We start from the raw sequence: 26,148 nt of genomic DNA, 5'->3' as shown, positions 1-26,148 counted from the left end.
TTAACACTGCCTTCTTAGCTGTCCCCCTGCTCAGCTATTGCTGTCATCTTGAAACTCTACTTCATTTGAAATATCTCTGATCTCTTGGGACACAGTTGCCAACCTAATACTAACTTTGTTTAATAAGGGCAAAAATCTTTGCCTTATATAACCTGTGTGAAATTTGCCACTGATTAATTTGGCTCAGATTTCATGTTTAGACTACACTGAAGTAGTATTTTTTGAAAATTCTATTAGTATAGTATACCACTATTCTTAATACCAGCTTCTTTCTTCTCACTACTGTGAACGGGATGACACCTCTGTCAGAATAATATATTTTTTTGCCTACCGATCACAGCAGAGCTACAAAATGACTTGGCCTGATAGACACACCTTTGCTATTTGGGCTAACATAGCACTTATCTGAATGTTCACTGAAAGAAAACAACAACTTATTATCTGTGAGGATTGTATTAGATGTGTTGCCAGGCCATGGGATGCTGGTCTGCAGGTCACCCGGTTTGATCCACACCACCACCTTTTAGTGGATGAGGGAAAGGCTGTAGATGTTCTGTACTTAGACTTCAGCAAAACCCTTGATAGTGTTTCCCACAGCATTCACAAGGAGAAATCGACAGTTAATGGACTGGATGGGTGTACTCTTCGCTGAGTAAAAAACTGGATGAATGGATGGGTCCAAAGAATTCTGGTGAATGGAGTCAAATCCAGTTGGCAGCCAGTCATGAGTGGTGTTTCCCAGGACTCAGTAATAGGGTCAGTTCTGCTTAATACCTTTATGAATTATGTGGATGAGGGGATTGAGTATACCCTCAGCCAGTTTGCAGATGACACCAACTTGGGTGGGAGTGTTAAGGGTAGGAAGGCTCTACAGAAGGATCTGGACCAGCTGGATCATTGCACAGAGGCAAATTGTATGGTGGTAAACAAGGCCAAGTGCTGGGTCCTGCACTTGGGTCACAACAATCCCAGGCAGTGCCATAGGCTTGGGGAAGAGTAGCTGGAAAGCTGCCTGGATCTGGATTGCTGGTTGACAACCAGCTGAACATGAGCTGGCAATGTGCCCAGGTGGTCAAAAGGACCAACAACATCCTGACTTGTATCAGGAATAGTGTGGCCAGCAGGACCAGGAAAGTCAATGTCCCTCTGTACTTGGCACTGGTGAGGCCACACCTTGATTCCTATGCTCAGTTTGGGGCACCTCACTACAAGAAAGACATTGAGATACTGGATTGAGTTCAGAGAAGGGTGATAAAGCTGGTGAAGGATCTAGAGGATCTAGAGCCTTGTGAGGAACACCTGAAGGAACTGAGGCTGTTTAACCTGGAGAAAAGCAAATTCAGGGGAGAACTTATCACCAGCTACCTGAAATGGGCAGGTGTTGGTCTCTCCTCCCAAGTAGCAAGTGACAGGAAAAGTGATAGGAAAGGAAATGACCTCAAGTTGCTCCAGGGGAGTTTTAGATATGTATGAGGAAAAATTTCTTTACAGAAAGGGTTATCAAGCACGGGAACAGGTTGCCCAGGGAAGTGGTAGAGTCACCATCCCTGGAGGTGTTTAAAAGATACATAGATGAAGTACTTAAGGACATGGTTTAGTGTCAGAATCAAGTTAATTATTGGACTCGAAGATCTTGAGGGTCTCTTCCAACCAAAATGTTTCTGTGATCTTCTCTGGTTCACTTCCAGCTTCCTGTTCTCCCATTGTTATTGTACCAAAATTAACATTTCCCATATATGGGTGATAGATCCTTCCCACCATCACTGCTGGAGAGAAAGATGATCATGGCGCTATTACTCAACAAAAATAATTTCCATCTAAAAGGTGATGGTGAAGGTGGCAGTTCTAGAGACTAAAGGATTATGCAACTATTTCTTTTAGCATAAGGTGCTTGAGCTTTTACATTATTGCTCATTGTTCAGTAGTGATGGCTCCCTTCAAGTAGTGACTTCACTGTAATGAATGTTACCTCTGTAGCTGTAAGATCAGATAATCACACCAATGTATATATCACACGGCTTGGAATTACGTTGAAGAAAGCACCTAAAAGCTCTTGGAGGTCCTGACTACAGTGACCTGCTTTGTGTTTCACTCAGCTTTTGCACTTCTTGTGGTTTCTTTAGTTCTGGTTGCAGCTCTTAGGGGTAACTGTGGCTTAAAGTAAAAGCCTCTACTGACAGTTCAATTCATATTTCAGAGAGATCTTGTTTTCCTTCACAGGAGTGCTCTAAATAGCTCTTTCTGAGCCTCCAGGAGAAAACTCCCATGATCTCCACTTCTTTCTCTTACCTGTTTTGCTGCTTCTACTTAAAAAACTGGCCTTGCCCACGTACAGAATGAAACTCAGGAGCTGTTTGCCTGAGAGAAATACCTAACTGAACAGCAGAACTGGTCCAGAGCGTTGGATTAGAGATATCAGGCTCTACTTATGGAAAGCAGCTGAAATGTTCATTTTGATTTGTTGCTTTTGTTATGGAGACAATCAATAGATAAAAAATCTGTATTTGTGGGAACAGCAGGATGTTAGTTCCAGCTAAAGGGCCTTGGACAGATTATACAGAAGTATGTTTTTTATAAGTGTAAAAAGTGATAGCCCAGGCCAGTAAGAATGATATCCTGGATCGGAAAACCGCCCCCATATGTATGGAGTGTGAATGTTGGGCCTGGGCATGTGAATGAGTGGGTTGGAATGCCACCCACAAGATATGCATGGGAACGTGACTGAAAACAATCACAACATGTGGTCTGTTTAGAATAACATTTTTTGAAAAAACTGTCTAACCTCTTGGTCCAGCAATGTATCTGTAAACCTATACATTGAGAACTGTTAATGAAAGAGAGCTCAGCTCTGCCTGGCTCTGCTATTGCTTCTAACAAGAACTCTGTGCCTATGCATCTCTGTCTGTGTCTGTATGAATCATTCTCATTGCTGCAATATCCAACTACTTCTGCAGCTTATGATGTGGGATGCTAAGTGACCTTTAGAACACTTTTTCAAGGACCACTAATATTTTTGCTTGAAAACCTCTATTTTTGAAAGTACTCTCGAGTGACATGATAAAAAGATAAAAGCTAATGTTAAAGCATATAGTCACACTAACGTAGAATCCTAATGTGAAGCATGTTTCCTTACATGAAACACAGAGTTGTTGCATAAGAGTATTTTAACTTGATGCATACATCTTAAGATCAGCAAGCTGATGAAAACTATCTGAAAACAACAGCATAAAATTAATTTCAATCAGTTTTTTTATTTTATAAAAGCTGGTGCAAATAAAAAATTAAATGTGCCAATTACTACCTTATACAGTTAAGATTGCCAGGGCTGGATTGTCTCTTAGAAATGTCCTAAAACTCAACTTTACAAATGCTTACAGTGGACTGAAACTGCTTGCTGCTTACTTTTCCAGATGACAAAGTAAGGCAGATCCTTTTGATATCCAGTGGTCACTTGGCCTTTTGGAAGGTAATAACACTGTTACCAGAAAATTTGTGGAATGACAAAGTATAGCATAGCACAGAAAAATGGTCATTGTACATACAGATCATTACAGATTAAAGTGCAAATGTATTTAAGATTTTTCTGAGAGCTACAGTACACTTGGAAAGATTGATGCATCATCTGTATATATTGATTCACAGCTCTTCATGGCAACATCTTAAGGTGTCTGTCAAGTTATTACATCATTTTAAAAGAAGGAACAGTTCCCAAATAGATTACAAAAGGTAAATGGCAACTAGTAACTAATCCATAATATCCTTTACAAAATCCAGGCACTGAAAGGGAGAGCACATCACCAGCCTGGCTGCCATGTAAAGCCAGAATGCATCCAGGACCCTGAGGTCCTGTAGTATTCTCTATAGGAAGGAATACACAATGAGATGGTGCCATCTTCCACCCCAGCTCAGGTATATTTCATTCCCCACAGTGATGGTCCAAACTGCAATATTTAGCCTCTCATTCCTTGTTTTCCTCAGCAAACTGAGGCTATGCTCAGGTTCAGTGCTTCTGAAGCAGGACTGAAACTTGAGATCAAGAGACGAAAAGCCTGTTAGGAAACGCAGAACCATTTGCTCCTCCTCCAATGTGCACTGGAAGGATGAGAAAAATAGGTACTTTTTATAAGCAATGAAAAAAGTAGCAAAGCACATGTGTATACATTGGAAACCTGAGGTTTTGTTGCCTCACTGGGTCAAGTGACTACTGTGTTTCCAAGGTATCAGGCTCAGCACATTGGCTCCAAGCTCTCCCATGGATGAATCTTATGAGACCATCCCAGGCAATAAAATCCTTCTAGAAGGAGGGAAGGATGTATTTCTCACAAAATGAGTCTGTGTCATCACAAGAGGATGCCCTGTACAAGCAAAGAAAACCAGCATGAGTTGCAAGCTTCCTACATCCAACAGTCAAAAGCATATTCATTTTAAGCACACAGAAAAGGACTTAAGTAAGAAAACTTTCAAGGATTTCCTAGACTGAAGTCTAGCTGTGCAGAATAGAAAGCCGTTCCTCCCCAAAAGTGAATCTAGCCATAAAATAACAATATATTAGTAATTTAGAAAGAGAGAAGAAACCTGCATCTGCACTTCTCAAATCACTTATTGGGAATTTTGAAAGCATCCAGCAGTACGATTGTGAAGGTCTCTGGGCATTTTTTTTTCCTAAATGTACATGAGACTTAAATTTCCTAAATGCTTATGAGACTTAAAATCATAGAATCATTTTGGTTGTAAGAGACCCTTAAAATCATCAAGTCCAAGCATAATCTACCATAATCTAGCACTTAAACCATATTCCTAAGAACCTCATCTACACCTCTTTTAAACACCTCCAGGGATGGTGACTTCACGACTTCCCTGGGCAGCCTATTCCAGTGCTTCACAACCCTTCCCATAAAGAAGTGTTTCCTAATGTCCAATCTGAATCTTCCCTGGTGCAACCTGAGGCCATTGAACATTCAGGTGTATCCTTACAACAGAATCAAACAGGCAGCAGACACATTCTGTTCACAAGTCTTTACTGTTTTATTCCACTGTAGCAGATGTTGTCATTAACCTTATATGTAATCTGGACCCCAAACAGGAAAAACTAAAAACATTATCAGTACCAACCTCTCTTTCTCAGCTGTCCTCATATGACCAAAATATTCTGTTCTAATAAACAAGCTAGTGGTGTGTAAATCTTCTTAAAAGGCACTGAAGGTGAAAAAAATGTAATTTAGTTGGCCTCATACAGCTAAACAACAGCTATGTCATAGTGACTTATAATCTCCCCAAAGTATTATGGGTTTACATGAAATCATTCTTTCGCAAGTGAAGAATAAGTAACACTTTGATTAAAATACCTTCTCCCGTATTGGGCAACACAGTTAATAGTGTCAGTGATCCAGCTTCAGGAAAAGGAGGCAGTTTAAGAACACACAAAATAATAGGTGTCTTCCATTTTTTTTTTTTTTTCACATAAGTTTCATTTTTGCTTTTTAAAGCCTGCAACTCAGCTCCCTCTGTGTTTCAATGCAGCCTTATCATATGCAAAGTCAAAGTCAGTAGCGGAAGGAAGAGAGAACAGGAAAGCTGGTGAGCACTGTCGGTATGTGTGTGAGTGTGACTTGACCATCTGGGGCCCCAGGGCTGGGGTTCAACAGTGATGTAGCCATTAATTATGCGGATCCGGGGAGGAGGGTCAGTAGCACTGCAAGGCAAAAGGAGAATGTCAGTCCAGATGCAGCCCAGAACTGCCTGATGCCCACAGAGCAGGAGGTAGTCAGCCTCTGCCCCATTGTCAGTCTTCTGGACTCCTGGCAATGGTTGCTCATACTGGTTCCGTGCTCACCAAAGGCCTGTATCTCCTCACAGGAGAGTGCTGCCTTGTCCCTTCCTCACAGGTGTGGGTACCTCACACACCAGCCCACATGGACAAGAGTGATGCCCAGCTAAACTGTGAAGCAGTCTCGAAGGGGAACAGGAACACTAAAACACCTGCTCTGTACTCAGGTCTATGTAGCCAGCCTGCCCATTGCTCACATGCAGTCAGATGGGTAAGAAAACCACGTTTCTAGCACCTTTCAGCTAAGCAGAAAATACGCAAGAAGAACAAAACAAGCTTTGTTGGAGAGAAGTGCCACTGCAGTGAGACTTGCTGAGCACAGCAGGAGTGAGGCACCTGATTTCAGCTTAATCCATCTTCTCCAGTCTTGCTTCTGTACGTGTATGTTAGCATGGACCAAACTTGTTCCTATACTGCATGTTCCCTTCCACAGGTCAGGAATTACATAGGAATTACTTTACATGACATGCTTTAAGAAGAGGAAAAGCCACTTCCAGAAATGCATTCTAGAGCCACTGCAAAAAGATGTCCATATCCCACAGTATCTCCCAGTGGTAACAAGGACTCCAATGTGGTGATGAACCAGAACTGAATTAGAGCCTTAATGATGCTGAACTTCCATTATGGCAACATGTGATGGAGGAGAGAAATTTGTGTGCTCCAGACTGCTAATACCAACTGCCCTGAATTGGGGGAGTTTCCACATCATAGCAAGTCAAGAATCAGGATGGTAAAATACTATACATATGTTCTTCTCTTTGGCAGTGGATTGAAAGCCATGCTTGACCCCACAGCTGTAAGGCTGACTTACACCCCCAGGACTTCACAGTGCTGTGTGGAACCAGAACACAAATCCAGACAAAATTAAAAGCAAGTCTACCTGCCAAATACAAAACCAGAGTCATTTCTCCTACACCCCCTCCCCAGCTGCTGTGCACCATTCTTGCCTTATTTTGGCCAGCTATATTAACACTCTTGAATAGTGAAGGGAATTAGTATCCTTCCTTAAAGCACTTAACTTTCTGTACCCAAAGGACTCCACAGGAGGTTTGAACAGTAACTGGAGAGAAACCAGGTGCCAGCACATCAAAGAAATACAGCTTACAGCTAATGCATACAGGAGCACAAACCAAAGCAGGTCTGCGAAGTTCACTACAAGACCATATTAAATCACCTCAGCTGTGCCTTTTGTGGACACTTATGGGCATTTTACAGACATTCACAAGCTCTGACAAGAGAACCATATGATGAGGCCAAGTCAACATGGGTTTATGAAAGGCAGGTTCTGTTTGACCAACCCAATCTCCTTCTATGACAAGGTGACTCAACCAGTAGATGAGGGAAAGGTTGTGGATGCTGTGTACTTAGAGTTCAGTACGGCCTTTGACACCATATCCAATAGCATTCTCCTGGAGAAGCTTGCAGCTCATGGCCTGGAGGGTGTACTCTGCAATGGATAAAGAACTAGCTGGAGGGCCGGGGCCAAAGAGTTGTGTTGAACGAAGCCAAATCCAGTGGGCGGCCAGTCATGAGGGGTGTTCCCAGGGCTCAGTATTGGGGTGAGTTCTGTTTAAGCTCTTTATCAATTATCTGGATGAGGGGATCAAGTGTACCCTTATTAAGTTTGCAGATTACACCAAATTGGGTGGGAGTGTTGATCTGCTCAGTGGTAGGAATGCCATACAGAGGGATCTGGACTGGCTGGATCGATGGGCTGAGGCCAACTGTATGAGGTTTAACAAGGCCAAGTGCCAGGTCCTCCACTTGGGTCGTAACAACCCCAGGCCGTGCTACAAGCTCAGGGAAGAGTGGCTGAAAAGCTGCCTGGCAGAAAGGGATCTTGGGTTGTTGGTTGACAACCAGCTGAACATGAGCCAGCAGTGTGCCCAGGTGGCCAAAAAGGCCAACAGGATCCTGGCTTGTGTCAGAAATAGTGTGGCCAGCAGGACTTGGCACTGGTGAGACTGCACCTCGAATCCTGTGCTCAGATTTGGGCACCTCACTAGAAGAAAGACATTGAGATACTGGAGTGAGTTCAGAGAAGGGTGATGAAGCTGGTGGAAGGAACTGAGGCTGTTTAGCCTGGAGAAAAGCAAGCTCAGGGGAGACCTTAGCACCCTCTACAACTATCTGGAATGGGTAGGTGTTGGTCTCTTCTTCCAAGTAGCAAGTGATAGGACAGGAGAAAACATCCTCAAGTTGTGCTATGGGAGGTTTAGATTTGATATGAGGAAAAAAATTCTCCATGGAAAGGGTTGTCAGGCATTGGAACAGGCTGCCCAGGGAAGTGGTAGAGTCACCATTCCTGGAGGTGTTTAAAAGGCATTTAGACGAAGTTCTTAGGGACATGGTTTAGTGCTAGAGTTAGCTTAGGTTATGGTTGGACTTGATGATCCCGAGGATCTCTTCCAACCAAAATGATTCTATGATTCATTTCACCGGAGTGGTCCATAAACCAAGGGAATGATATTTGTGTATTCTATATTCTATCAAAGGATGGGAAGGGTGGTGGTGGGTAATGACAATGTATTGGATAGTGTGAGACCTACTATCCTACTAGAGTGGATAGTATGATGTGAACGGTACATGGAATAAGAGGTGGAGAATGTGCCATTTTGGGCTTGAATAGATTTAGTTTTTCATCATAGCAGCTACTATATGTGTATGTTCTGGATTTGTGCTGAAAACTGTTAATAATACAGGGATGTTTTAATTATTGCTGAGCAGTGCCTTTCACAGCGTCAACGCCTTTCCTGCTTCTCACACCAGTCCACCAGCAAGTAGGCTGGTGACACAGAGTGAGGTGGGGACAGGGCACAACAGGGACAGCTGACCCCAAAGGTCAAAAGGATATTCCATACTATGTAACACCAGGCTCAGCATATAAAGCTGGGGGAAAAAGAAGGATGGGTAGGACGTTTGGAGTCATGGCAATTGTCTTCCCAAGTAACTTTAATGTATGAGGGAGCCCTGATTTCCTGGAGGTGGCTTAAAACTTGCCTGCTGATGGCAAGTAGTGAATGAATTCCTTATTCAACTTTGCTTGCATGCACAGCTTTTGCTTTACATATTAAACCAGCAGGGTTCCGCAGGGATCCATCATAGTGTCAATACTCTTCAATGTCTTCATAAATTACTTGGACACAGGACTTGAGGGAATATTGAGTAAGTTTGCTGATGATGTAAAATTGGGAGGAGCTGTTGACACTCTCAAGGGCAAAGAGGCCCTGCAGAGGGATCTGGACAAATTGGAGAACTGGGCAGTCATCAACCATATGAAGGAATAAGGATTATGTTTCTTACTGTATTATTTATAAATGCCCTGAACTGTGAAACTACTGCCTGCAGTTGGTTAGTGGCAGTTATTTCCTTGTCTCCACTTCCAGACTAGAAAAGGAAATGTCACTTGTTCAAGCTCTCCTCCGGGGCTCCAAGTTCTAAGATCTATTAATTTCCATAGCATTGCTTTTGACTTACAGCTACCTAAATGAGTGCAAAATAACTCATAACTCAGTAAGAGCTCACTCTGAATAACTATCCAGACACTAGCAGGCTTTCGCAGGGATCCATCTTATGGCCAGTACTCTTCAATGTCTTTATAAATGATTTGGACACAGGATTTGAGGGAATACTAAGTAACTTCAACAATGACACTAAATTGGGAAGAGCTGTTGACACTCTCGAGGGCAGAGAGGCCCTGCAGAGGGATCTGGAAAAATTGGAGAACCGGGCAATCGCCAACCATATAAAGTTCGACAAGGGCAAGTGCCAGATTTTTCACCTGGGACACAGCAACCCTGGCTGTGTCCTGACTGGGGGACAAGATGCTGGAATGCAGCTCTGCAGAGAGGGATCTGGGGGTTCTGGTTGACGGCAAGTTGAACATGAGCCAACAGTGTGCCCTGGCAGACAAGAGGGCCACCCGTGTCCTGGGGTGCAACAAGCACAGCATTGCCAGCCAGGTGAGGGAGGTGATTGTATCGCTTTGCTCTGCACTGGTGCAGCCTCACCAGGAGCACTGTGTGCAGTTCTGGGCACCACAGGATAAAAAGGATATTAAGATACTGGAGAGTGTCCGTAAGAGGGCCACAAAGTTGGTGAAGGGTTTGGAGGGGAAGCTGGATGAGGAGCAGCTAAAGTCACTTGGTTTGTTCAGCCTGGAGAAGAGGAGACTGAGGGGAGACCTCATTGTGGTGTACAGTTTCCTCACAAGGGGAGGAGTAGGGGCAGGTGCTGATCTCTCCTCTCTGGTGCCCAATGACAGAAGCCGAGGGAATGTCAGAAAGATGTGCCAGGGAAGGTTTAGATTGGACTTTAGGAAAAGGTTCTTCACCCAGAGGGTGGTGGAGCACTGGAACAGTCTCCCCAAGGAGTCAGTCATGGCCAAAGCATGTCAACATTCAAGAGGAGACTATACAACACCCTCAGACACATGGTGTGAATTTTGAGGTTGTCCTATGCAGGGACAGGAGTTGGACTTGATGATCCTTGTGGATCCCTTCCAACTCAGGACATTCTATGGTTCTAAGCTTTCTTTATCTCACTCCATGAGTTTCCTCAGTCTACTGATTCTTTCCCCCATCCCACCAAGGGGCAGGGGGAGTGAGTGGCTGGGTGCTCTTAGGTGCTGACTGGGGTTAAACCACATGACTGAGACATGCCGTGCACACCTGTGAGCTTAAGCCCAGGAAGGCTGGATTTCCCTGGGCACACATCTCGTCTGTGCCACAAGGTGGGGCCGTCAGATCAGCCCATGGCTGTCCAGGCAGCCCGCAGCGGCACGGTGTGGGTATTGTGACAGAGAAGGTGGTGGTTCCCCTTGCTTTACAAAGACAACCCAAAGCACAGGTGGGGGCTGTGCATGAATGGCAGCTGCCTCTCTGACATTCGCTGCTTTACCTCTGCAGTGGAGGGTGCAACAATCTTCCAGGCAGCACTAAGCATGCTTTTTCTTTACCAGTGCTGTCATGCAACAGCTCCATCTGCAGATTTTCCAGCTCTCTGCTACTAAGGACTCGCCCCTAAAAAGAATTTGTCACCTAGCACCTGGGTAAATTTCTAGCATAACTTAATTAATAGGGGAAGAAAGGAAATATTTACAAAAGAAGAAAAGGAAAGAAAGCATTTACTGCTCCCATACTTATGCAGTAGTTTGCTAAATAGTTCCCTGCAATCCAGTATGTAGCCCTAATGTACCTCCAATTTAGTCACAGTAGCACATGCTCCCATCTTCCCTCTTCTTCTGAAGGAACTGATGCTGTAAGTTCTTGTATATCTCACATCAGAGGCACCCAGAGACTTCCCTAAGCTTTATGGGAACAACTGTGTGTGTAAAACTGAACATGTCAGAGTGCAGGCAGCGTGAAGTTTGCGATCATAAAGACTCCAAACCATTCTTTAGTGCTTCAGCTAAACAGAATGTCAACAGAAGCTACAAAAACCCATCCGACAAACAGCTGGTAACAACTACATTAATAGAAAGTAAATGATACACTAAAAGGCAAAATCAAATATGATCAATGCAAGGATTTGTTGCACTGGTGAATCTTGGACTTTGTGTAGGTCTGTCAGTGGACACCCAAATCTCCATTTGCATTTGTTTCCCTTTCTTTCCAAACTACTCACACTTAAGGCTGGAAGGTGGAGCAGAGAGAGGATGCAAAACTACTCTAGAAAAGAGGAAAAGGAGTCTGGTCTCTAAGGTTTAACAATGGCTGAATCATTAGAACAGAACAATAGCTGCTGCACCTGCTCGCAGCCAGCCTGAGCAACGTATTACTTGAAGCAGTGATAAAGCTGGACCAACAGATGTGACAGTAGAGGCATAGGAGAACCCTGATATACTCAGTACCTTGGGGAGCAGGAAGAAATAATAATATAGAGGTTTCATTTCAAGAACTGAAAGCTTTTCTCCATCATCCAGACCTGTCTGGATATTTACAGCACCACAAAAATAAAATGCTTTCAACCTGAGTATGGCAGAGATACAAACAGAGACACAAAATGCAGAAGAGAGCAGACTCAGCTCTGTATATTATCTGACAAGAGGGAAACATAGTATACATTCAGCCAGAAGCCTAAGTACAGCTAGTGAGGGAGAAGTTGGTCATTTTTTTGCAGGCTGCTGCAGTTCTTGTAGGTGAATAATCTTTTCTGGATGAACACTAGGGAGTATATGTGAACCTTTGCCCCATAACACGCTCCTTTTTTTATATGAACTCCATCATCCATTACATTGTCACCCACTTTTCCAGATCTCCATCATCCATAAGGTTGTCACCCACCTTTCCACATGCCCAGTAATGCCATAGGGCTCAAGTGCTTTTTAAGACTGGAAGAATACAGAGACTAGAAACACTGCATAAATATTGTCTAAATGTGAGGAGCATATATGCCAGATATAGCAGTTTCCACATATGCAGCAGCTCTTGGATAAAGCTGCAAGGCTTTAGTCTGTACCATTTACTACTGGATCCAGCTTTTTGTGATAAAAAGGACTACCATGTCCTCACAATCCCTCAAGCCTAAATGCAAAATGTCTAGATAATGCTTTCACTTGTATTATGCTTGATTTTCCACAAACCCAACAAGCAGAAGAAGCTATTTTGGCACTGAAAGCACAAGCAGCCTTGAGTACATGTTTCAGCAAGACTCATGGTGAGGGAGGAGGTCAGATCATGCACTCAGCATGTGTCTAGCCCCTGCAGAAGCCTGTTGTAATGGATTAATCAGTCTAAGTTAAAGTCCAGTTTGCAAAACAAACCCTCCTCCCTCCCCAGCCATCGGCTACCTTTCTTCAAGGCGAACCCAGAGTTCGTTGAACTGTCGTGGTCTTTGCTTCTTCTGATGCTTCTTTTTTTTGTACTTCCTGTCTACCTTCTCCAGCATGTCAGTGTTGTCAGGGAGCAGCAGGCGAGGTGGGAAGCTTTCTTCCTCCTCTGTCTCCTCAGGGTGCAACGGCAGTGTGAGCTCCTGAGATGTGACATAGGGGCCATGTGCTGGTGATGATGATGAAAAGGCTAATAAGGTTTGGGTGTGGTTTCTGTTGGAAGAAGGAGGGAACACAGATAATATTTGAAAAGGCTTTGAGGCAAAATCCTTGTACAGATCCCATTAAGGCACATATAAAACAGGTGTTTCTCCCTGACATATTGGCGGGATGCTTATTTCTCTGCCTGGTGTTCCTACGCTCTCTTTCTTAAGACAATATTCTGATCAAAATAGTTCTCTTTAATAAAAAAAAGCTTCAGAAAAGAGGTAATTTGGAACTGAGGAAAGAACACAGTTTGGCTCAGGGTGGAATAATTCAGGGTATGAAAAACCTTGTCTATCTAGAAAGAGACAAAAAAGGAATTACCCTCAAAGTCAGAGGAAGTCACACCACACTCCTCCAGCCTGATGCACTCCAGAACACAGATCAGATTATTTCCTTCAGCAATTCCTGCCCAAAGCCAACATGAGGGGCAGGGGGATGGGACAGGGACAGGATGACTAAGGTACTCTAGCTGAAGGAGCCAGTCCTAGATCAACAGTTCTCACTGGTGGAGAAGGTAAGTAATAAACTAGTCCACAGACTGTGGTCATGGCTTCAGAAATACATCTCGCAAATTAGCATCTTTAAGGGACTAGCTCAATATACCATTAAGCAATACTTTGGGCCTTCTCATCTGCTTTCTGGCTGCACAGATCCTGTAGTAGGCTAGTAGCATTATCTGGAATCTCAAAACAGCTCCAGTAAGTGAGACACTGCAGTAAGACTATGTACATGCACAAACTCACTCACAAGGCAAATCCTGGAAGCCCAAAGGATCTCTCAGTCGAGCTCTCAGAAAAAACTCTAGTGCTACGCTGACCTAGCTTCATGCAAAGGTGATACATTGAAGAAACAATCAATCAGCTCCACTCTGATTACTCAAGCGCTGTTTCTTTATATTTAGAGCAAGCAACACCTCCCCATCTATACTCCAAGGCAGGCAGTCTGCGGTCTCCTATCCACTCATGGCTTTGCTTGCGCACAGCTTTCCAATTGCTTAAAACAAAGCAATTCCCCCTTTTTTACTTGTTCATGAGCATCTTGGCAAACTCACAAACTCAGTCCACTCTGTGGATACACAGAGCACATCAGAGATACCTGACTGATCTTCATGGCTATTTCATAAAGAGAAGAGATGCAGCAGTCTTCTGTAACACAACAATATCAGAGACTGGCTTGGGCTGAAATTCAGAAAAGTAACAGATGACAACAGACCACTGTGAAGAAAGCTGGCTTCAATCAGTGAAACCTTCCCAGAACCACAGTTTGTTTCCTTTCTGCCTTGCAATCACATCAAAAGGAAGGGGTCCAGAAGGAGATGTGTTTTAGCATGGCTGCAGTTTTCAAGCCAGCCCATCACCATGAGCACATCTCTTTGATTGAGAATAAAGAAGCTGCACCCTAGAGAAGGAGAAATGAATTTGTGGACTGGAACATGAGGGAGAGAGTAGATGGGAAATAAAGGTAATTTGGTCTTATTTCCTGTAAGAAAAATCACAAACTGAATGTGGTGAACTTTATGTGACAGAGACTGGCACAGAATGGGTCTTAGGCTATCAATCTCTTTCAAAATCCCTTATTACCTCTGAAGTGTCATGGCTCTCCTCCACAGCATCTTCAGCTCACTCTAAATCCACCTTACAGAGTAATCCCCCAAGTTGTCTCCAGTGACCTGATTTGATCTCTTCTTATGCTTCCCTTTCCCCCAGTTTCTCTTTACTTTGTCTGCTCCTTAATTATGCAAGTCACAGAGTGGGCACCAGGCCTTCCCTGAAGATTAAAGTGCCTTGCTGCCTGCAGCCTCCTCTACCAAACTAATGACCATACCACTCTGGAACTCAGCATTGCTACGAGCACAGCCAGAGCGACCTCCATCCTGCATGGCCAGCCATTTATTCTGATATCTGCAGTGTCAGAACACTATTAACAACAGACACTCATACACACAAACCCCTTTGCAACACTTCATGCAGATAATTCTTCCAGGGACAGACTGAGCAACTACAAGAAAAGGGACACAGATGCAAAAGCACATCTGTCTTCCCCAAGGTCAGTTCCCTCTCCCAGCACAGCAGCTAAGGCAGGAGTCAGGAAGCATCTCAATTACAGCTGTGATTAGGTGATGAATATATATTTTATATATAGATACATATATACGCATTCTAAAATGAGGAACAACAGTTAAAGCCCCAAATAAGACAGTCGGGACTGAATGAACTTATGGCACAGTTTATAAACTGTTCTTCACACTCCTGCATGGGTAGAGCACCACTTTTGCCTTCCTTGCTTTGCCTCCACACTCCACTATGGGCATTCATCCCCTTCCCCCTGCAGATGGGCAGGCCACGTCAGGAAGCCCTGTCTGCAGCTGAAATTGTCTAACTTCTGGCAGCACCCAGCAGTTTGCCTATTAAAAGAAAACATGCGTAATGACCCTGGGTCTTTCTGTGTTCCTACACACAGACGTCTACAATATACCTCAGAAGGGACCTCCTGTTTAGCCAGAGCACAGGAAACAGCAGGCTGCGCTTTTCCAGGTCAGACTACCTGCCCATTGCTGGCAATTAGGGGTTTGCATTCATGTACTTACAGGGATGAGTCTTGGCTCAGTTTGTTTCAGTGTATGTAGAGTTAATGATGTAGGACCATGTCAAGAATCACAGCAAAAATATGACCTGCCTGAGTTTGAATCTCACGGTCTGAACACAGCAAAGTGGTGGCAAAGAGAAATGTGAAGCAACCAGAATACAAGGAAAACATCTAGTAGTATTATATTGCACCACACTGGGGAGCCCCTGGCACAGATCAAGACTCTGCACCGTACCCCCTGCACGAAGGTGACTGTCCTGCCTGAGAGCTCTGTATCAAAAATGCTGGGGGGGGACAGAGATGAAAGAAGTGAAGGACAGCATGCATGACACAGAGGATAAAGAGGAACAGTACCATAATTGGGATCAAACCTTTTTTCCATTGTGGTCTTTTAGCAGTGACTATAAGGAAGTGTGGGGATAGTTCAGAGACACAAGAGCACATGTTCTGCAAGAGTCTGGAGAAGGGGAGACAAAGATTGCAGACCCTAAGCTGGTGGCAAGAAGTCCAGGAAGAGGTGAGTCAAGAGCACATGTAATTTTCAGTAGAGTGTGGAGGAAGAGATTATTTAGCATTCTGTTGTTACTGAAACCATGGAGGTGCATAAAGGACCCCACTGAGAGATAAAGGAGGCAGTAAAGATATATCCCAAGGATATGCAAGATAATCAGAACAGCAAGTACCTTGGCTTAAAAATGCAGAAGAGGGCAGGGGACATGACAGCAACGAGTAATGAGGACAAGCTTGCAAAGAGGCTGGTTGGACTCTGGACAGTCAGATCCCAGGCTGAGAGAGAATAATTACAGAGAATCAGAAACAGCCATGTAAGAGAAAGAGAGTATTAAAAGGCAGGGCAGTCAAACACTTAGAAGGGAGGAAAGAGGAGGCTCGAATCCTATGTGGCTTCCAGAGACAGCATTTAGATTTGATAAACCACGCATGCATAGTTTATGACTGTTAGTTTAAGAAATAGACACTTATGGGGGGAGGGAGGATAATTTTTATTTTATTTTTAAAAAATCCCCAAACAAAACACCAAAAAACCAAACCCAAACCAAATAAAATGCTGTTTCCAAACTGGCTCATGGAAGAGAAAAGCAAACTGCTGGGGAGGAGAGAGGGAGTTCAGCTTACTGTTAGGTATAGTTTCAGCAGCCGCTACCTCTTCATGATTGTTTACAAACCCACCCTCTCAATGGCTGCTCAGCTAGATATAAGCATGCATTACTTGTTGATGGCTTGTCCAGCTGGAGTGTGTTCTACCTTGTACCCTTCTCTCCTCAAAACGTCAATCACTGTGTTGTTACCCATGAAGTGACCTGCAATTGAGAGAAAAATGACATCAGAACTCCATGAGCACAGGGAAAGAGAGAGAACAACAACAAAGTCTTTCCTTATCACATGAGGTGTTCCACACCCAGAGTTGGCAGTGCTTTATCACTCCCCACCAGCATGCACTATAAACACAGGATGTGTAATGAATTAACTTGCCCAAGGTCACTTCAGTTACCACATTCTGCCTTTCTAGAATGCAGATGTGACTGAAATCACTCTGGTCCTGCAGGTTGTCACATTATCAGGCCACTGCAGATTTCTTGGGGCAATAAGAGATTACAGAATTATAGAACAGTTTGGGTTGGAAGGGACGGAGCAGTGTCTATAGCAAGTTCAGACTAAGTATCCATCTCATGTGGACAGTGTTGGATGAGCTGTGTCCCATCCTCAGCAATGAAAAGAAGTGCCAAGGTGGTCAAAGCATACTTTCCTAATCCAAGTCCTTTAAGAGGAAAGAAACAAGACATAAAAATAAACAATCTCTAAGGTGATCTATACTGTTAAAATAATTTTCCTTGTGCCAGTTTAGGAGCTTACAGCATCACACATTTCCAGAGTGAGCTACTAAATAAGCTGCTCACATCACACCATCAAACGTGCTACCTCCCATTGATTTTCAGTTACCCTTACTCAGAGCAGTGATTTAGGCTGGTATGTGGGAAATTACCGTAGCACATGGACAAATCCCATTTCAATCAGTCAATCTGCTTAAGTGATTTCCTGAAGCTGTCTTAATCTTCTTTTTAATTTGATGGAGTGGTAAGAATATAATTTATATCACAGTCATGTGTACAGGCCTTCATAGGGAGCCTTTGGTCATTGTCACCAGATGCAATGAGTTACATCTGCATGTGGAAGAAAAATGTGCTAATATTATGCAAAACAGAGCAGACCAAATGAATAGTTATGTGTAAAACAGATACATACAAATATTATACAAATAGGCATGTGATACTAGATTGTTCACAAGACACAATCAATCAGGAGCTGCTTAGGCTAGGTACATAAAAAGACTAGGAGATGTCAATGTTTGCTATCCAAGAGGTGGGCCACTCAGGTTCCATGAGGTGAATCTGGTCTGAGGTCCAGAGGACATACAGGCTCAACCTGAGCTAGGTGCAAAATAAAAGACTTGTGAGGGCTTGAGGTACAGGACCTCCCCAGGAGCCTCTCTAAGTCAGCACTTCTGCCTCTTTTCTAGGAACTGTCACAGAAGGAGCTTGCTGGTATGTAAGAGACCTAAAGACAAAAAGCAACTGTAAAAAACATGGGAAAGATTTACTCTCCAAGGTTTAACATCAAACAGCTATGCTGCAAAGGAGACTTTGCCCAAAGTCACATGACAGGGAGCAGGCTTCTATCACCTGTTTTCTATTTTAGTGTAACACACTTGAATGCTCCCCAGAAGAAAAGCCCCAAGCCCTGTCCCACCAGAAAGACTGCTCTTTTCTTTCTGTACATAGCCCTGCATTATCATCACACCACTAGGTGAAGAGATGCCTCTGAAAGGTCAGTTTACTCTGGCAGCAGCAAGGGAGCCATGAATCTCTACTCTTCTGTGTTGGAGTTCAAAGAGGGACTGAGAAGCTGCTGTATGCAGCAGCCAGACCAACCATGCACTCTATTGGAGAGTAAGTAAGACCCAAGCCTTTCACCTGAACAGAAAGGAGATGGCATGCAGAAACCACAAAAGGTGATGTGCTCAAACAACAATGCTGCTAGATAAATGTGCACATGCAGACTAGTCCATGCACCCAGACATGCATTTAGCACTGCTGACCTTCCCCAGTAGCAATATCCAACCTTGCAGAACACAGGCTACTACTATTGCCTTGAAATCCATGTTTCCTGCTTGCAGCTTTCACCACTGTCATATGCAGAGGTGTTTTCACTCTGCTAGGACTGCGGGTTTCAGCAGAGGCTCCTGAACCCAAACTTGAGCCATTGCAAGGCTACACATTTTCTGCATCTAGCAAAATGAACAAGGAAATACTGCACAACAGAAGTTCTGTTTCTGTACCTGAATTTTTATTTTTCACATAAAGCAAGATTGTAGGACTAAAGAAAATTATGTTACTCTCTGAATTTCAACAAAACTCATTATTCCAAGCTGATACACAAATTTCCCTGACTTTCTCTTAGAGAAATGTAAAAAGAACACCCCTAGCCTCCACTACTCTTTATGTCTGTTGTGTTTTCCTTAGTAGAAAGATGGCACTTCCCATCTACCCTAGAAACATGCCAGGACCTCACCATCTACAGATATCCTAAGACAATGGATGTACATGTAAAGAAACAAAACTGTTTGTTAGGAAGGCTGATCTGGACTGCTGACCTGGGAACAGGTACAGCACATGATCATAACAGTGCAGCCACAAAACAGCACAAACTGTTCTAACCACTGTGGACAGCATAAAGAAGGATGTTTATCTCTTACTGGGCCAGGAGTGCTCAGATGGGTTTTTGATGCATTCGACTCTATGTATGGGTCACTGAAACCAATATTTTCAAGTATGTTTTAGTGGTACAGATCTTACAATTATTTTAAAACTTCCTGGAACTGCCCATGGCAGTGATTATCTGCTATCATTCTTCTTAGATTGCTTTCAAGAATTATAGAGATAAATTCATATAATGTGTCCCATATAATGGGACCCCTGTAGGTGACTGGGTTAGAGTTACTGGCCTCTAAAAAAGGTATGACAGGAGGCTGCTGACTATGCTACTCGCAAACAAAAAAAAAAAAAAGAAAAACTTCAGCAAAAATTATCACTTAACTAGAAGGCACAAAGGACGGCTCATCCCTCTCTATCTGCCTCTCATGGCAGGGTTCTTCTCCTACTCTTTAGTAATCAAAGTATTCTCCAGTAGCAGTCTGTGAGCCAATGCTCCCTCAAAGGATGCAAACACAAGCAAAGGAGAACTCCTGATGGCCTGGACAGCAGGGACATGCATGGAACAAGTCAGTCCCACAGGTATCTTCAGTGTGTGGCAGATCCAGCCAATGACATAGTAGGCCTGATTACTTTAGCGTCCATCAGCCCATGAAGTGGACAAAGTGATTCTTATTGACACCAGGTACCTGGCAAAGTTAAAATGAGTTCCCAGAAAACACAGATCTTAGGACATAATGGCTAAGAATGGAGCCACAGAAAGTACTCATCTTGTACCCCCAATCACAGCGTCCCACAGGCAAGAACCTTTACAGAAGAATTCTCTTCATCCCACTGCATGGTCTGTTACTCCCTGAAAAGACCTGAAATGGGTGAAACAGAAGCAAACCTGTGGAAAGAAAAGGATGCTCTTCCCTATCCCCAAATATCTACTTAGTTTAACATTTTGGCACAACAACAAGGGACAGCTCATGCTCTGTGAGTGACAGGCAAAGTCACACATACCAAAAAATGACATTTGGTGAGCGGAGAAAGATAACCCTAACCATGTCTTATGGGCAGAGCTAAGCAAGCCGTATTGGAGGCAGTTATATCGTAGCAAGCACAAATTCGGCTCCCAGCTTCATGTAACCAAGTTACTACCTATTATTTGTTTGCAAAAGGTCCTGTGCAAAAACTGCAAGGGACTGCTGACAACAGCAGCAGTTACAAATATTTCCAGCTGAGCAGCATTGAAAAAACCTGTACTTGGTGCTCAGAAATGCAAGGGCAAATGTCATGACTTTGTCTCATGCATACACACATTTATATTTTTAAGTAGATATTGGGATGCAGAACATGGAGTCATTTCAATCCATTTAGTAAAATTATGGAGGAAAAAAAGCTAGACAAAATATCTAATATTATCCAGAGCAAAAGAGGGAAAGTGGGTGATGCAATCAACTAAGTTACAGATTAGTTTCCTTTAGATGCACGCTTTCTGTTCAAGAGGAAGACACTACCCCACCTAGAGTACTGCCTTCAGCTCTGAAGCCCTCAAAATAAAAAGGACATGGAGCTGTTGGAGCAACTCCAGAGGGGGACCAGGAAAGGATCAAAGGGCTGGAGCACCTCTCCTGTGAAGACAGGCTGAGAGAGCAGGAGTTTTTCAGCCCAGAGAAGGCTCCAGAGAGACTTTATAGCAACCTTCCAGTACCTAAGGGGGCCTACAAGAAAGCTGGAAAGGGACATTTTACAAGGGCATGCAGTGCTAGGACAAGGGGTAGTGGCTTGAAACAAAGAGGATAGATTTGGATTAGGTATGAGGAAGACATTCTTCACTACGAGGGTGGTGAGACCATGGAATAGGCTGCCCAGAGAAGTTGTGGATGCTCCATCCCTAGAAGTGTTCAAGGCCAGGCTGGATGGGGTTTTGAGCAACCTGGTCTAGTGGAAAGTATCCTTTGATGAGCAGGGGTGTTGGTAACAGATTTTCTCTAAGGTCCCTTCCAACACAAATCATTCTGTGATTCTATGCTTTCAAGCATGAACACTGTGCACCCAGGTGAGGTGAGATCACACTTCACTTCTCACAGAATCAGAGGGAGGAAGTCCTGTGGAGTTATACTAGATGATCCAAACAACATATGGAAAACATGGGTCATTGATGAAGTAGTTGAGATTCACAATCTGCCACCTGAGCTAAAAGTTTCTCAAACAGAAAACATGTAATACTAAATCTAATAAAATCTTCTTTTTTCTAAAAGTATTTCCAAGTCAGGGAAAGCTCAGGTACCAGAACATAAACCAAAGGACCAAGAGCATAGTATTCTCACAAAATTAATGCTACTAGTAGAAGGAAAGGACAAACATTGAAGGGGATGAAGGTGGCCCTAGGGGTATTATAAGTCCATTTAAAGATCCCCCAAATTCACATCAAGTGCAGGAGTATAAGGATGTTGCATTACAAAGCTTCTACCTGCAAGCAGGCCAAATCCCCTGCAAGCAGCCCTCCTATGCCTTCCAGTTGTTTTGAGACTGCTGACTTCCAAATGTACTTCTTCCCGTGATTAACTGTTAAGATGAAATATTAATGAAATATTATTCCATAAACATTGAACTTGAGGTTTTATTTCACGGAAGTCAGGACAAGTGTTTGTCTTCAAAAAACATTATTTCCTTCAAATCTTTCTTTTTTAATATAAAGTGTTAGCAGATCATATTACACCATTCTCAAATCAAAGGGGAAAATGTGGTAGCAGGACTGTGGAACAGTGGCATTCTCTACGCCCAACTAAATAATTTCACTAGACATGGATAGACTCAATGACAGTGCCTCAGACCTACATTAACTCCAAAGGAAACAAAAAATAACCTTCCATTTATTTGAAAGCTATGTGCCTGTCAGGGATTGTCAAGGAGCATGGACATGAGTCCACCGAGCAACTGTGCGAGCAGAGCCCATTTTAGTTGACATAAGTAGGCCTTAGTTAGCTTGTCTATTAGGCCATGGGAAAGGGGGGGAATGGAAAACTACTGACTAAGGCGGGGTCAGGATATCCTTGAAGAGATAAGAGTCAGAAGAATGTGGGATGCACATAGCTAGCTAAACCTGAGTAGGTGGAGTAAGTAAATGTAACCTTTTAGTGCTTAGCCTATTAGATAGAGACAAGTATGCATAATTATGGTATTTGGTATAAATACACGCTATCTCGGGCAATGAAGTTGAATCATGCTTTATCACTCACATTGAGTAGGCCTGCATGTTTTTCCTCAGCCGTGTGTGCCTTGCTAATTAACTCACATATATGGAATAAAATTATTTATTTTCCACATTTGTTTGTAACAGAATCATGAAATCCTTCTCAAAATAGTTGATGACGAAGGCCTTGCAGAACATGGGAAAAATTACCTAGTATAGTACCACAGAAAAGAACCATATGAAATTACAATTTGCATAAGCCAAAGTTGAAGTGTTTTTCTTGTGAAAGACAATAAGATACTCTTATCTACCAGGTTCTGACAAAACCTATGTCTCTTAAATGTATGACATGAGTATTTTTGCTCCTGGGGATTCCCATTTTTACCTTTGCACCAAGTAAAACCTCCTGATAACTTCACGAATTGAAATTAGAAAAAGCTTTTCCACTGATTATAAGGCCACAGTTATAGCAAAGTTAACATAAGGAAAATATTTACAACCCCATATCCTTATTTTGTAAAAACAGAGTTACAAGAAATAGCTTCTGTTCAGGGAGCCTTAGCCGCCGGGGCCCTGTCTGCACTGAGAGTTTTCCACCGTTGAATCCTGAGGTTCATTAGGCAAGGAGACTCTCATTCAGGTGATTATGTCAGCAGTCAGCATTGTATTACCAGTAAGGGAAGGAAATACCAGTGCTATGTGTGAGCTATAGTATTTACAGCCACCTCTGCTGCTGGGCCCACTCCCGTTCCACACCACTTCTTGCTTTCCAAAAGAAAGGTATTAAGGATTTCAAATCCCACTAGCTTAAAACATACATTACAAGATGAAAGTTTTCCTCCTGTAGCTGCCCAGTAAAGTTAGTGGGTAATGGGTAAATCCCAGCATCAATAAGAAGCTGATGGTCACCAGGCTGTCAGTACCTGAACAGAAAGAACACACAATTGTTTGGCCTTGCTGATTTTGACTTTTGCACACATATGTTGGAACAGAGATTTCTTCCTCTAATGCCCAAATGCAAAACTTTCCTCATTTCATATGTCAGAGATGTCAGGAGGAATGCCCTTAATGTGAACCCTGGGGCTTTGGAAGTGTGTCCTGCCTCCACACAACATAATCTATCCCCTTTGGGGGTGGTTGTTCTAATAAACCCTGTCATTAGCATTCCGCAAACTCAAAGAGGCTACTAAGATAAACAGTCTCAAAGCTGCTGGGTTGTATCTGGCATTCTCAGATTACAGAGGTACAGGCACACCTTCAGGGACTCAGCCCTCCTCCCACCCAAAGAGGCTAAAATGATGTTGCATTCCAGAGACAGAAGAAACAAGTAAGCAGTCAGCAATCCCTCAGTGCCCAGGGAGTCTTGTCCCACAAGACTCATTAAATCATTTAATCTGTTTCTCTTGCTCTGCATGGAAGCAGCACTACCTAACACACCATTTAGGACAGAGACTCAGCACAATTCCAGTTTCTTCTGGAAATCTCTTTGTTTTTTTGTTTGGCTGTTTATTTGGTGGTTTTTTTTTGCTTGGTTCATTGGGTTTGGGTTGGTTTGTCTTTTTGTTTGTTTGTTTGTTTGTTTTTTTAATGATGGACGAGGCAAGGGAAAAAGGCATCAGATATGCCAGTGGATCTAATACACTTGGCACCTAAGGCTGACACAAAACTGAGCAGTGCCCCACATCTCAAGGACTTCCTCAAAACATAGAGGAGTTGGAGGAAGCCATTTGGTGGACTATGGCAGACTCTAAGGTACGTGGTAGCATGTTCTCTATTTCCCTTGTCCGGGTGGCTAGGACACACCCATTCTAAGGTCAGACAGGGTCAATTATGCTTCTACAATGACATGCAAATCCTTCATCATGTTGTTAGATCACATGATCTGAGAGTGAATTTTAGTTTAGCTGGTAGGAAGAAGACAATTAAGGTCTGGAGCTCTTAGCTGGATTGCTAATCTGGGTATTGGTTCATCAGCCTGGTCATAACAATTCTTCTTTCTGGGAGGTCTTGCAGGGTGGGGAGGTGAGTAAAGCATGGGAGGGGAAAAAAAAAACAACAACACACACACACACAAAAAACCCACACCTAACAAACACCAAAACAGCCAGTCCCTAGAGGTTTGAATCCATTCAGTCTGAGTAAGTAAACACATTCATTATTTCCTTTAGGAGTTACAAGAAATAGTAGCTGAAGAAGTTTTCACCATCATTTTTCTTCTCTTAGTGTTAGTGGTGACTTGCCTGTATCCATTATACTTTAAAGACTCAGAATGATGCTTTTTTCAGGAGAAGGAAAGAAAAAAGAGCTTTGAGAGAAAAAGGAATTTGCCCATGTTTACATGATTAAAAGGACCATCTTCTGAAGTTGTGTCATCAGCCAGTGTCTCTCAGTGAAGTCAGATGAGGCTTTGCCTGTCATAATAAAGTCAGGATCTCTTGTGACTAAGTATACTTCCTCCTGCATAATGGGGAAAAGCAAAACAAAAAACAAACACAAACCCCAAAACAAAAAACAAACACAAACCCCACCACTGTGGTATTTTTTCTTCTCTCTTATTCTTTAGACTCTTCAACAGAAACCATAATCAAGCTAAGTATGGCTTGTTTGCCTTATGCTGGAATAAAAGTGACCATGCAGAAGGAAGCCCATCTAGAGTTGAATCTGTTGTGAGAAACATCAAGATAAAAAAGGAATGCTTCTACTGATACCTCAGCAGTAAAATGTAGACTAGACAAATGTCACCCAGTGCTGAAGTGGGCAGAAGACCTGATGGCAAAGGATATGGAAAAGGCCAAGGTACTCAGTGCCATTGTCACCTTCTTTACTGGTAAAATCAGCCTTCAGGAATCTCAGGTTCCTATGACTAAAGGGAAAGTCAAGGGCCAAGAAAGTTCACCATGAGTGGAGTAGGATCAGAATAAGGAGTATCCAAAGAGATCAGACATGTACAAGTTCCATTAGGATAGAACCAGAGGAACTGTGGGAGCTTGCCAATGTCACTGTGAAGCCACGCTTCATCATCTTTAAAAGGCTGTGGCAATTGGGGAAGGTCCTGGAAGAAAGCATGTATCACTCCTATCTTCAAGAAGTGCACAAAGAAGCATCCGGGGAACCAAAAACTGATTAAGTTGACCTTGATCAACAATGTGACTTTGTGGCAAAGAGGCCACTGGCCTCCTGGGCTGCTCTGGGAGAAGCATTGCCAGCAGACTGAGGGAGGTGATCCTTCCCTCCTCCTCTACCCTGGTGACATATATTTGGGTCCAGTGTCTAGCTCTGAGATCCCCAGTTCAAAAGAGATGTGGACACGCTGGAGATAGTCCAGCAAAGGGCCATAAAGAACATGAACAATTAGAGCATGCAAGGAGAGGCTAAGAGGGCTGGGACTGTTCAGCCTAAAGAAGAAAAGGCTCACAGGGGAGCTGACCAAGGGAAGCCTGTTGATGTGATCTTTCTGGATTTCAGTAAAGCCTTTGATACTGTCTCTCACAGCATCCTCCTGGACAAGATGTACAGCATAGAGCTGGATAAACACACAATGCAGTGGGTGAGCAATCAGCTGACGAGCTGGGCTTAAAGGGTTCTAGTAAATGCGGTTGTGTCAGGCTGGTGACCAGTCACTAACAGGGTTCCGCAGGAATCCACCTTAGGGGCAGCACTCTTCAATGTCTTTATAAATGACGTAGACACAGGACTTGAGGGAATACTAAGTAAGTTTGCTGATGACACAGAATTGGGAGGAGCTGTTGACACTCTTGAGGGCAGAGAGGCCCCGCACAGGCATCTAGAC

At 43.3% G+C, this 26,148-nt stretch overlaps 1 protein-coding gene across 6 annotated transcripts in view; it reads right to left on the bottom strand.

Moving 5' to 3' along the window:
• Positions 1 to 26,148, bottom strand: part of LOC102089226 (metalloprotease TIKI1) — a 106,127-nt gene that overhangs the window by 21,615 nt on the left and 58,364 nt on the right. For 4 of the 6 annotated variants that reach the window (XM_065045511.1, XM_065045512.1, XM_065045514.1 and 1 more), the window contains 2 exons: positions 16,678 to 16,768; positions 12,618 to 12,869 (listed from right to left, as the gene is read on the bottom strand). In XM_065045511.1, the coding sequence (XP_064901583.1) occupies positions 12,618 to 12,869; positions 16,678 to 16,768 (343 nt within the window). Of the gene's footprint in view, positions 1 to 5,001; positions 5,693 to 12,617; positions 12,870 to 16,677; positions 16,769 to 26,148 lie in introns of those variants that run through there. The other 2 variants (XM_065045509.1, XM_065045513.1) reach the window with 2 other exon arrangements.

The sequence above is a fragment of the Columba livia genome, chromosome Z (genome assembly GCF_036013475.1).
Source record: "Columba livia isolate bColLiv1 breed racing homer chromosome Z, bColLiv1.pat.W.v2, whole genome shotgun sequence".
Taxonomy (NCBI): Eukaryota; Metazoa; Chordata; class Aves; order Columbiformes; family Columbidae; genus Columba; species Columba livia.
This window is presented reverse-complemented; position numbering and strand designations above follow the sequence as displayed.